The 13,477-nt window shown below is 38.5% G+C and overlaps 1 protein-coding gene across 6 annotated transcripts in view; it reads left to right on the top strand.

Moving 5' to 3' along the window:
- OPCML (opioid binding protein/cell adhesion molecule like) overlaps nt 1-13,477 on the top strand; it is a 1,134,040-nt gene that overhangs the window by 1,012,224 nt on the left and 108,339 nt on the right. For all 6 annotated transcript variants that reach the window (XM_019037341.3, XM_019037340.3, XM_004052457.4 and 3 more), the window contains one exon: nt 7,924-8,049. In XM_019037341.3, the coding sequence (XP_018892886.2) occupies nt 7,924-8,049 (126 nt within the window). The remainder of the gene's footprint in view (nt 1-7,923; nt 8,050-13,477) is intronic.

Genomic DNA, 13,477 nt, shown 5'->3' with positions numbered 1-13,477 from the left:
TAACCAAAACAAATTAACAACAATGCACACACATAAACATACAAGCACACAAGTGCACATACAGCTCTAGCCAGATACATTAAATGATTAGAAAAATGTCACAGAGCTACAGAAGGAAAATGTTCAGAATCTGCTCCTCCTTACACTTCATGCAGTGCTTTTTGCAAAATATTATACTATTTGAGTATACAGAATATCACATAACCTAGCCTAGATAAATGCCATAATTCTCAATTTGCTTCTGGTTTAAGAATAAACATTTCTATTAAAATGCAAAAAGGTAGCCCCAGAAGGATAAAACACTGGATCCTTAAAAGTCTTTTCGGTATTATTTTTGTAAAATAGCCTTGAGTGTTTAAAATTGTAATGAAAAGTATTTCACATTTATATTAGCTTTTACATGGTCTCTTAATATTTTGTTATTCCCTGATAATAATAACAACAATAAAGTAAAAACAATAATAATAGCTTTTTAAGCCATTTTGAAATAATTATCACTAATCTAATCTTCATATCTCTGTGATGCAAATATTTTTATGCCCATTTCACAGTAGAGGAAGCTGAAACTTAATGGCTTGTGTACAAAAATCACACAGAAAATAGTAGGAAAAAAATTGTGTTCAAACCTTAGCCCCTGTGACTCCAAATCCCAAGATTTGTTTTTCTAACTCTGACATACAGTCTTAAATAAAACAGTTAAGACTAGACAACCAAATATTGTGACTGGACAGAGACAGGGCAGAGTTGTGATGGAGTGAAAGCCTGCCCTTGCAGTTACCTTGTGGAGCCATCTCTAATGGAGAGCAGGCCCTGGAGGGACAGGATGCTGAGGGACGTAATGGAAGCTGGGCAGCTCTGGTGACTGGGAGAGGACCAGACAGAATAGGTGCCCCTTGCGGGGGTTAGCAATGACTCCTAATCTTGGCTGCATGCCAAATTCACCTTGAGGACTTTCTGACACTATTACTCCCTGTTCTGATTCAGCTCTAATAATCTGCAATTTAAAAAAATTCCCAGAGAGTTCTTGACAACGTGGGAGTTCTTGACAATTTGGAGAGAATGAGGAAGCAGCCTTCAATAAGCACCTACTTTTGGCCAAGATTGAGCTCAGAGTTTTACCCATACCTTTACCCAACCCATAAGCAGGTGTCATGAACACTCCTCCTAGGGGAGGAAACCGCAAGATCCGGAACTCACCCGCACACAGGCATCCAGGACCAGAGTCTGGAGCTGTGTGTCCTCAAGGCCAGTGCTGTCCTGGTGACCTGAACCCCTCTCACTGGGTCTGGCCCTGAGGGTTAAGACTGTGTCCCAGCATCCTGTCTTATGGACACACGTCAGTTCCTTTATCTTGTCCTGTCTACCTCAGAGCTGTTGTCAAGACCATATTAGATAATAAAGCCCCAAACACCCATCCCATATGAGGTATCATTACTTATTGCATTGCTAAGGATGTGGGCAAGGCTGAGGTAGGGAGCAGCAGCAGCCACCTCTGCATCTGGTCCCAGGCCCACTTTTCTTCTGCCTCTCAGCTGAGATGAAGTCTGGGTCCTGGCTGAGCAGGACATGGTGCTGATGTCCTGTACCTGTTCCTTCTAGAAGCAGACACCCCCTAAAAGAAAACATTTTAAAAGCCAATTTCTTCATACACATGTGAGATTTGCCCTGTGCATTTGCTAGGCCCAATAGCTCAGTTTAAGAGGAGGAGATTGATGGTTAGTTATTGAATATGCACTTTTTACTCTGGTAGCTAGAGTGTTTATGCACATGCATACTCTACATATACTCTATGTAGATATGAAATATATAGTAATGTTATACTATATTATTAAATATAATATACAATATATTATACCATATTATTATATATAACATATCATATAATGTATTTAAATATATATGTGTGTGTGTGTGTATATCTCCAAGGTAAGCTTTATTTATTTATAAGTCCCAACTTAAAGTTGGAAACTAAGATTTAGAAAATGAGCAATTAGGCACAGATTAAGCCATTTCTCTAATTCTAAATGGCATGAACAATATCAATAATGAGTATATACAAAGGCTAATAACAGCTAACATTTACCAGGTACTCACTTATTTCCAGGCACTGTGCTCCTCTGTTGAATACATTTATATTTAGTTCTTGCAACAACCTGAAGAGACAAGTTTTTCATCCCCATTGTACAGATGAGGAGCCATGGGCTTAGACTCAGTAAATAAAAGTTGTCCAATGCCAAGCAGGTCTATTGGACTTCAGAACTGGAGGCATGTTCCCTGGCCTCTCACTTCCGTTTCCACCACATCATATCAACTTTATGCAGGGTGGGGCTGATATGTGCAAAATCACACATTTCAATCCCAACTAACTTTACAGAAAGACATGTTTCATCTTTGGGAAAGCCTTTTCCAGCTCAAGTCTTCTCTCTCACAAGTACACAATCGTTTGAGTAAAACAGTATACAGAGTAGTCATTTATTTATTTAACAAGTTTTTATTAAGCATCTGTTAAATATTATGTGGCAAGCACAGTTCTAATTACTGGGAGTGTAGTGGTTTATAAAGCAGATAGTTTAGTGGGCCAGAGAGATGTTAAACAAATAATCATATAAATGGATATAAAAGCACAAAACTATGTATGTATTATACAAGAAAATGTAAAGGTTGAGGAGAGACTGTAACAAGAGGACCTGAAGTAGTTATTGAGGGTGGGAGACTGGGGTCATTAGCAAAGACTTCTCTGAGGACGTAACATTAAAACTGAGCCCAGAAAAAAAATTACACATGTGAAGAATAGGATGGTGAGGATTTCAGGGAGAGGATAGAGCAAATGTCAATCTCTAGGATGGGAAACACTTGACACATTATAAGATACTGAATTGAGAAACCCATGCACTCATACATCATGTTTCTAGGGATAAAGAAGATGCTACTGCATGTCAGTCATTGTGTGTATAATAGGAATGTGAGGATACCTATCACAGATCTTGTCCATGGGATAGCTCAGTTGCAAAGATAAATGGTGTGATAAAGGCATAAAGAAGATTGTCTTGGGAAGAAGAGAAAGAGCAATTCAGGCATCACAAACAAGCTCTGAATGTGAGTTGAGAACTGGAGAGTGGGTGGATTAGACGGCAGAGGTGTGGGAATGGGTTTTCCAAGCAGAGGGAATTGTATGTACAATTAAAGGTACAAGTAAATGTACAAGTAAAGGTACAAAGCTGAGAGGGTGATGGAGCTCTGGGGAGAGGCCTTAGAGAAGGGCCTAGAAGTTATATTTTGGACAGACTGCAAAACAAATGGTTTTGTAAATCCTGCTAAGAAGTTTTAGACCTTCCGTCTTTAGCAAGGGGCAGATGTTGGAGGTTTTAGGCAGAAGCAAGATATTTAAAAGATAACTGTGGTATTTCTATCTCTGTCTATCGATCATCTATTTGTCTAGCTGTCTATCTGTCCGTTTATCTATCTGTCATCTATCTCTTTCTAGCTACCCACCTACTTACCCAACCTCTGTCAATGTATCATCTGTCTTGCTATATTTCTATCTATATTGATCTTTCTTCTGCCTAGCTATTACCCATCTGTCATCTATCCAAAATGACCACATTTTGAAGTTACCGTAGTTGTGCATTGAACCCTCTGTACAATCTATGCCAAGGCCCTATTGTAAAACACCACCATCAGTGAAAGATAAGCAGATACCTGCAGCACCAGCAGGGAAGGCTCAATAGCGTCTGCACAGATAACACACTGTGCTACTTATTATCCTTTAGTTAAACTCTGTGGGTCTTATCATTTTCTTTGAGTAATTTGGGCATTTCAGATAAGGTTATTATTCATTTCTTTATGTTTATGTGTATATTTACAAGCATTAGCAATATGTATAGATTCATTTGCTACAGATACTTGTCTAAAAATTAAACAAAGATCTCCTGTGTATATTTACAAGCAGTAGCAATATGTATAGATTCATTTGCTACAGATACTTGTCTAAAAATTAAACAAAGATCTGCCAAAATACGGAGAAGCATTTAAAAGCTATCTCCAAGTGTTCCTTTCTTCACAAAGTCATCGTGGAAATAAGGGTGGAGTTGTAGTGATATTGCCAATTCAGTTCAGATTTAAATTTACCTTAAAAGTATTGAATACCTTCCTTGGCAAGCAGCATACATGGCCCTGGGGAAACAAGGACGGTGAAGATGGGCTCCTCCTGTTGTGGTCCGCAGTGTGCAAGGGGCGCTGACTTGAATGGGATGGTTTTGTTCATCATGGCAGGTACTGTGAGGGGAGATGCTCTGGGAAGACATTTGAAGCAGAGCACACAAATGCATGAACGCTTCTGGATGGAAATACTGTGTTTGGGGAATTGATCAACAATAAACAAAGAGGAATCATAATGCAGTGAGAGGAGCTCTCCTTTACTAACCCTGTAATTTTGATCCATTTATCTCTCCGTGCCTCAGTTTCTTCAATATTAGTAGTGAGAATATTTATTCTATTTATCTCACCATTTGTAAGGAGCTTCTCTCCATAAACAAGCAATTTGAAAACAACAAAGTTGCATATTAATGTTAGTTTCTAAGGATATCATAATTAAGAAGAAAAGAACTTCCCTTTCTGCCAATTCATCCTCTGCACTTCCTTTTCTGTTGGCGATCCACACCCTAAAACTGTACTTATCTTTCCTCCTTGGAGACGATGACAGAGAACATGACGGAGCTACAGAGGATGGCAGACAACACTACCTGGGCTTAGTGCGAACATCTTGGTTAGCCTTTGCGATCCCAATTCAGGAAGCTCTTTCCTAATGGGTGACATTGACTGAGCGCCTGAGCAATGAGGATGACATGCTAAGCATCCATGGAATTTTACATATCTCTTAATCCAGCATGCTTCACACTATCACATGAGATACGATGTCTGTGGAAAGAACAGTTCTGAGTTTGTGGCTGTGCTGAGTTCTATCCTGAGGCACCATAGCTGTCTCCATTCACTGACAGTGCTTTTCCCAGCTGTGTGTAACTTACTATCAGGGAGCCTCTAGGGTCTGAAAAAAAATTAAGACAAAAAACTTGAGATGGCCGAACACTTCCAGCTGAAGCAGACATTATTTTGAGAATATTTTTGAAGTTGCACTCGAGTTGTTGCTTTACAGAAGTGAAAAAAGTATTGACATTTCTAAGCCCAGAACTATTTTTTAACAAGCTAGAAAATATAGGAAAAAAAAAAAACGGGTAGAGCATGTTTCTCAAGAGAATGCAGTGTAGCTAGAATGTACACTATTTTTTTCCAGCATGTATTTGGGTAAAATATGTGCACTGAAATTTCAGGCCAAATCCTAATGCAGAAATAATCCCAAATATGGCAGATTTATAAGCTAGGCAATTTTTATTTATTTGCTAATGTAGATTCCCTTAAGAGCTCAAATGTTCTACTTTTTACTCATGGCTTCTCCTTGAAAAGACTTACCTGTAAGGTCTCAGCAGCATAAAACTCCAAGCTGCAAAATCGTCTGAATTCAGCATTTGCCATAATTCTCCTTTGCCATCAACTCAGGTTGGTTTGGAATTGACCTGCACTGTATCTGTTTGGTAATTAATAATTCACAATTAAATTGGCAGTACAAATAAATCAGCATGTCTGCAGGCTTGGAGCCTCCACTCTCTGTGTTATCTTCCTTTTATTTGAGGATCTGAAAGAAAATTAGAAAGAAAGGTTTGATTATCTAAAGTCTTCCATTGAAAGCTTTACCTTCCTTAGTTTTGGGACTTCTTTTCAATCTGTTTTGGATCTTTCTTTCAAAGATAAATTAAGCATGTACCATTGTCAGCTTGTGTGATTTACACTGAGGAGTAGAGATGTGTGTGATTCCACACTTGCCCTCCAGCTCCTCATCCTCTAGGTGCAAAGACAGTCAGAAGACAATAAACTGCCATACACAGAGCATGTTCAATACCCTTCCTGAGACAGGTCTAAACAAAATGCAGCAGAAGAGATGGCTGCTTCTGCTTTCAGGATGTGGGGAGAGGTCAGGGCAAATGGCAGAGGAGAGAGGATGTTGGGGTACCCTTTGAAAGATGAGTCATATCTGTTCAGGTAGGGAATCAAGAAAAGACAGTCAAGGAATAGAAAAGTTATGGGACTGCTGATGCTTTTAAAATATTTGGGAGAGGACAAGGGGCCAGTGTGTGCCATGTGCTGTGTTAGAGGAAACGGGGCCTGAGATGAGGTTTGTCAGTGGGTTTGGGGGTTCGACTCCAGAGAGCTCAGGTCATGCAGAAGGGTTTGTTTGCTTGTTAAACCTGGTAGAGTGTGTGCCATGTGCTGTGTTAGAGGAAACGGGGCCTGAGATGAGGTTCGTCGGTGGTTTTGGGGGTTCGACTCCAGAAAGCTCAGGTCATGCAGAAGGGTTTGTTTGCTTGTTAAACCTGGTAGAGTGTGTGCCATGTGCTGTGTTAGAGGAAACGGGGCCTGAGATGAGGTTCATCGGTGGTTTTGGGGGTTCGACTCCAGAGAGCTCAGGTCATGCAGAAGGGTTTGTTTGTCAAACATGGTAGGCCATTCTGGGGTAAAGGAGTAAGGAGGACAGCAGTTTGCTTCCATGATTACTTGGAAAGACTGCTCTGGTTACATGTAGGGAATAGATTGGAGGGACCCCAAAATGGAAAGAGATCAGGTGGAAGGTTCACGGTGGGAGGCTATTGCAATTATCTCCATGAAAATTGGTGAGAAACAACCAGGACAGTGGTGATGATAAATAAGAGGTGAGAAGGAATCTAGGCGTTTTCCAATACTGACCTTTGAGTTGAAGAGCATCAAGGCCTGGAGGTGAGAGAATAAGACCAGGTGTCATTTTAGGCTTTGTAGTGCTGTGGGTACATGGGCATGGTCCTGGCCCATGAGAGGAAAACTTTTGTTTGTGAAATATGTTTTTTCTGTCATCATCATGATCATTGTCATCACCATCTTAGGAGCTAACATTTATTGAGTGCTTACTTCATATCAGTCACTCTGCTAAGCCATTATTTCACCTAAACCTCACAATACAGTGAGTTTAGCTACCACTATCATCCACATTTCCTGAGTGAGAAGAATAAAACTCAAAGGGACAAAGGCAGGTCACCTTGCTAATGGTCATGTAGCAGGTGAGGAATTAAGCTGATTAAAACACTGGTCTATCTGAATCCAGAGCCCTGCTCCTAACCAGTAGGATATGATGCCATTTAAAAAATACAATTTGGAGTACAATCTCATGGTTACAGTAGTAGTAAGGACACCCACACATTGCTGGTTGGATCCAGGATTTTCCAACTCTATCAAGAGAGTCAGAAAATTTCACTGAGTTTTAAAGGATGTGTTTTAAGGGATGCTTAGGGATTTTCAGGTTAAAATCAGTGAGAAATAAAAGAGTTCCACGATGGAACAACCTGTTCAAGGTCAAAGATTTTAAAAGGGTCTGGGATACTCAGAAAATAGTAACTAACTCAGCGTTATCAGCATTTTGAGTGCAATGTTGGGGAAGGCTCGAGGCTGAGGACAGGGCTCCCTAATGGTTATCAGCTTATGCCACTGATTCCACTAAAAACAATAGACATGGGAATAAACAGGAGCTCTTGGAAGTCTTTGTGAATATTTTTGATTTTGCCTTTCAATCAACAGTCACACCATCTCTCAATTCCTCTGCTTCCCACCACTGTTCCCACATCTGCCTCCTGCTATCGCCAAGGTATAATATAGAGCTCCTTCTACCATAAATACAAGGCAAATGTGTATGGCCATATCCTTGGCAAATCAAGCAACTTGAAATTTATTACTGCGAACAATATTTATTATAAAAATATGCTATACAAAAATTTGTAGGCTAACACCTCCTTTTAAGTGCAAAGAATTATTCTCAGGTATTTCTTCTATCCTGTTTCCTTACAGTTCCTCCTCAGATCATAAATATCTCCTCAGACATCACTGTGAATGAGGGAAGCAGTGTGACCCTGCTGTGTCTTGCTATTGGCAGACCAGAGCCAACTGTGACATGGAGACACCTGTCAGTCAAGGGTAAGGTGCTGACCTGGAGGACGTTCTCAGAGGTAGTATGTTAAAGTCTTGGCTCTTATGCACAACAGAGCTTCAGGAATCAGAAAACATTTTGTAATCCAGTTATAGAAAATCAAACAGGCAATATGCACCAATTGCTGGCTATTTCATTTCAAAAGAAGGATTCATAGAGGAAATTTGCTAAATGATGGTGTCAGTCATTTTTATGGCCTTAGGTGGCTTTTGTTTTCCAAACTATGAAGAACAAAGGACATAAGAATAACTTCCAATGAAGATGTGAATTTCTGAAAGTAGAGGTGGGTCAGCTGGTGGTTTGTTCTTCCTGGAAGTAGAGTGCAAGGCTATTAGCGTGGCCATGGAGAACTTTGGCATTATTGTGTGTCCAGGAGTAAAAGGATCTCCTTGCTTCAGCACTTTTAGGACATTTATCCAGAGCCACACATGTCTGACATGTCCATAAATAGTTCACCTTGAGTGGAAGAAGGATGATGGAAGTGGTTAAGTGCATTTGGGCATGACTGTGCTGAGCATTCAATAATTGGTATGAAAACATTGGTTAAAACCATTTCCAACTTAATAGCAAGGGAACCAGAAGGACAGTGGGGCTTGCCCTCTTGGAAATAAAACTTGCCCCAAGTCAAACTTGAAGAGGTGGGCACAGAGCCACTTGAAATATTTACACTGTTACTAAAAGCTGTGATTAATTCTAGGAATTATACAAGAAACAAGAGCTTCCTCAGGCATTAAACATTCAAACATGAAACCAAGTAAGCAGGAAAAATGTGTGGAATATGCCTACATAACATTCAAAAATAATATTGATCTACAAGAAAGTTTAAGAGTAAATCTTAGTAATATTGAGAAAGACAAAGCTTTGCCAGGACGAGAAAAGCCCTAACCGTAACAGAACAAAAGTGATAAATTCATATTAATACTGAAATACCCAAAACTGTGTGATTTAAATAACAGAAATTTATCTCCTCACTTCTCTGGAGGCTAGATGTCTGAGATCAAGGAGTCAGCAGGGCTGGTTCCTTTCAAGAGCCTGAGGGAGAATTCATTCCACGTCTTTCCCCTAGATGCTGATGGTTTGCTGGTAATCACTGGCATTGCTTGACTTGTAAATATATTACCCTGATCTCTGCCTTCATCTTCACATGGCCCTCTTCCTAGATGCATCTGTGTCCAAGTTGTTCCTTTTAATAAGGATATAAGCCATAATATGTCAGTGTCCACATGAGTAACTTCGTTTTAACTTGATTACCTCTGTAAAGACCCTATTTCTAAATAAGGTCACATTCTGAGGAATCAGGGGTTAGGAATTCAAGGTATCATTTTTATAGGCTTGTAACTTAACTCGTCATAGCCTTCATCAAAATTAAAAACCTTCGGTGGAGCCACAGACTGGATAAAAACATTTCTTGTACATATATTTGACAAAAAATTTACATCTAGTGTATATGAAGAATTCTTCCAACACAATTCTAACACTCCACTTCAAACTGAAAAAAAAATGGGCAATTCCAAAAGAAGATACAGTATATGAATGGCAAATAAGTACACAAAAATATGACTAACATCTTAATCATATAAATAAAAATCAAACCAAAATGAGATACCGTTATATAATCCCTAGGAAGACTAAAATTAAAAAGGCTGATAATATCGAGTGTTGGTGAGGATGTGGATCAACTGAAGCTTTATATATTAACTCTGCAACTGTAAAAACATATAAGCACTATAGGAAACAATTTCACATTTTGTTATAAAGTTAAACATACACTTAGCATACGACCCAGCAATTCCACTCCTAGGCATTTATTCAAGATAAATGAAAGCATATGCTCACAAATGTACATTGTACACAAATGTTTTTAGCAGCTTCATTAATAATAGCTGTAAACGACGAATAACCCAAATAACCATTGACAGGCAAATAGATTAATTGTGGAATATTCTAACAACAGATTGCTACTCAGCAATTAACAGGAACAAACCACTGATGCACATAACAAAATGGATAAGTCTCAAAAACGGCATGCTGAGGAAGTTAAGCTAAAAATTAAAAAATACATGCTGTATGGATTTGTTTGCATGAAATCCTATAATAGGAAAAACTAATCTAGAATGGCAGAAGTCAAGTCAGTGGTTACCTAGGGTAGGGATTTGGGGAGAAGTGACTGCAAAGGGCCACAAGAAATTCTGGGGGATGTTGGAAAAGTTCTGTATCTTGAAGGTTATGTTGGTGTCAAAATTAGTCAAAACTAATAACACTGTAAAAAAAAAGTGCATTTTATTGTAGGTAATTATATTTCAATTAAATTTGAAATATAAATATACCAAAATGTAGACAATAATGATCTGAATTTTTTTCCTAATTTGGAATATTAATTATGTCATTGCACTTATCAAATAAGAGACTGGATCTTTTACCAGGAGCATCATTCAATCTTTTGCTGCTTTTCACTTTGTGGACTGAGAACACATATTTTTGCTCCTGCCTTGTTATAGGGAAAGATAATGCTAATAAATTAGCCTAATATTCTTGGTATAAAGACCTCAGCTATTAAAACCTAGAATGTCTCTATATCATAAAGTAAAATTAATGAGAGTATTCAAGTATATGTAAGGGATATTGCAAAACTCAGATTTAATATAAACACAGCAATAATGTTCCCCAAGACATGGGTTCCATGATAATTTTGCCTAAAGTTAGAGATAATTTTGGATTTATATTAGATACAAAACTATGTCTAACTTTTATATATTTGGTAAAATCAAATGTCTTTATAAATGCTTGAAATCCCAGAATGTAGTTATTTGATCCTAAACACACAGTTCTCTAAGCTTGGAAATCATTTAAAAGGCATTTTAACTTTGTGTAAATGTCCTGAAGCAATTCTTTATAATGGTACACTGGTAAGATTTCCCTTTTAAAATAAGGGAGATTCATTCATATTCCCAATCTTTTATAGAGTGTAATAGTTGCAATTTAGCCTCCCTGGAAAATCCTAAATTTAAATGATCCCTCTCTTCTTTAAATCTCACAGGCTGTGCTGTACTTTGAAGTTGCCTTTGTTTTCTCATAGTCTTGGCCTTAACTTTGCTATCCTTCATTTTCACTATTGTCTTCCCCCTTCCCTCTCTCAATGACATTTAAGCATTTGAACTCCAAAAAATTGTTTCCTTTGAAAAGCACACGGGCCGTGCTAATCTTCTCTGTATCATTCCAATTTTATACCTAATGTAGGTGACGGGTTGATGGGTGCAGCAAACCACCATGGCACGTGTATACCTATGTAACAAAACTGCATGTTCTGCACATGTACCCCAGAACTTAAAATATAATAATGAAAAAAGAAAAGCTCTGGAACATGAAGTATTTGTAAGTTTAAAATTTGCATCTGCAGGGTGACTACCAATATTTATTTTTAGAAGGATGCTCCTTCTTACTTGCAATTAGGGAGTTGTTCTAAAAGATTAGAAGTACATTCAATAAAACTTGAACATCAAACAGCATGTTTTTGGAAAAATTTGTTGATTGATTCAACGTGGAAGAATAAGAAATAAAGGTTGCAATGACATTTTCTTTCAAATTCCAGTAGGATTATGGTGGAGGAGTTAGCTAATGCAATATTTGAAATATATGATTTAAATTTGGGGATCTATAAACAGGGACAAGTAAATCAGCCTTCATTTAAGAAAAATATTTTAATGAGCAGTTATTAAAAATTAAAAATAGTAACAATCACACTTACAGTTTAAGATGGCAATATGAGTACATGCTGTTGACCCCTTACAATTACAGAAAAGAGGTAAAAATAAATGAATAAATAAATCCATTATCACATTAGACAAAAATAATAGTAAGCTTTGATGGATCAGAAACTATGAGGATTCTCTGAAATATAAAAAGTAGACAGATATAATGAAGGAAAAAATACAGCTCAAAATACAGAAATGCGATCTCTACCTGAGATGATAGTGGTTGAAGAGTGAAGGTTTCGGGCAGTGCTGCACTGCTAAGTGAGTAAAGTTGACTGGAGTGGGAGGAGGCAAGGGAGTGAGAGGAGTCTGAGTAGCCTCTGCCCATGTTGGTGGTGTAAATACTCCCATCATTGATGTTTCTGGGGAACCCCTTTGAAGTAACTTTGCTTTTCAGGTATATTTGTTTCACAAAAACAAACAAACCAAAGACATATCCTTCTTACCAAAGGAGGGTAAAAGTTTTGAAGCATCCCCAAGTTTCCAAAGGTGGATCCCAAGACATCCCAGCTTTTCTACTCTCTAGACTGCGTAAGCTGCTGGAGCCCTGTTGACCTCCCATCTCCTTGGCAGTACTTAAAGTGTACCAGGATTCCCAGAACCTGGTATTTTCTGAGGACACATGCCTCACTTTTGAGGAAAGCTGGATGTTACCAGGATCATGATTAAGTGTTGCGAACATAATGAAAAGCACTATGCAAACGTCCCTTTGGGGTTTTGCTGTTTCTATACAAACTGCTGAGCTTTTGACTGTGTATTCATTCTTGATCTTTAGATACAAAAATCTATACTTAATTTTTTCAATAGCAGCCAGTGGCTTATTAAAAATATTTATATAGATCTGCTAGAGGGTATGGTACTTGTGTAGCAGCCTTCACACATATGGAAATCTGTACTTAGTGACCCATGGCCCAGGAAGTAGGATGATGATGGAATCGCACAGGCTGCTACCTCAAATAATTTTCCAAAGGAAAAAGTCAGGTCCCAAAACAAGAAAGCAAAGTGGATTGGAATACATTGTGAATCAGCTGCGCTTCAAGAATTACTTCCTTTCCCATTCCTGAAGGACAAGAGAAGGGAAGCTGGGCCAGCATAAACTGGCAGGCTCTTCTAGGCACATGAGTTATGTGAAAAAGTTGCAGGGATGGGAGTGGCAGAAGATCCTGGAGGCTGTTGTGTTCTAAGGAGGGTAGTCGTCCCCTCTTGCAATGCCATAGTCATCCACTGTGATGCCTCACACACCTGGCTCCATTGCCATGACATATCTGGAAAGGCTAGATGTTTGGGAAAAATAACAAAGTCTTCCTTCCTGTCTCCCCTCCACTGAGATTTTAAGATGACAACTCTTCACCTGTGAGTTGCTCATGGAGTCTACTCAGATACAGTAACATCTCAGAGAGCAAGTGCATGAGTTATTTCATACAAGCGAATTTTCCAGGTAACCGAAGCTGACTCTTTTATGCGTTTACTCAAATTATTTCTAATGAAAGCATTTAAAACATGAATTAGGTTGTACTTTGTGTATTTTTGCCTAGTGAATGCCATTTAGCCTCATCTTTATATTGTAACATCAAGATTATACATATCGATTGTATCTTGGCATTTGGGGACTGGGATAACTAGGAATATGACCCTTTAATACTGTCAATACTGTTTAAATTCT

This window comes from Gorilla gorilla, chromosome 9 (assembly GCF_029281585.2).
Source record: "Gorilla gorilla gorilla isolate KB3781 chromosome 9, NHGRI_mGorGor1-v2.1_pri, whole genome shotgun sequence".
Taxonomy (NCBI): domain Eukaryota; kingdom Metazoa; phylum Chordata; class Mammalia; order Primates; family Hominidae; genus Gorilla; species Gorilla gorilla.
This window is presented reverse-complemented; position numbering and strand designations above follow the sequence as displayed.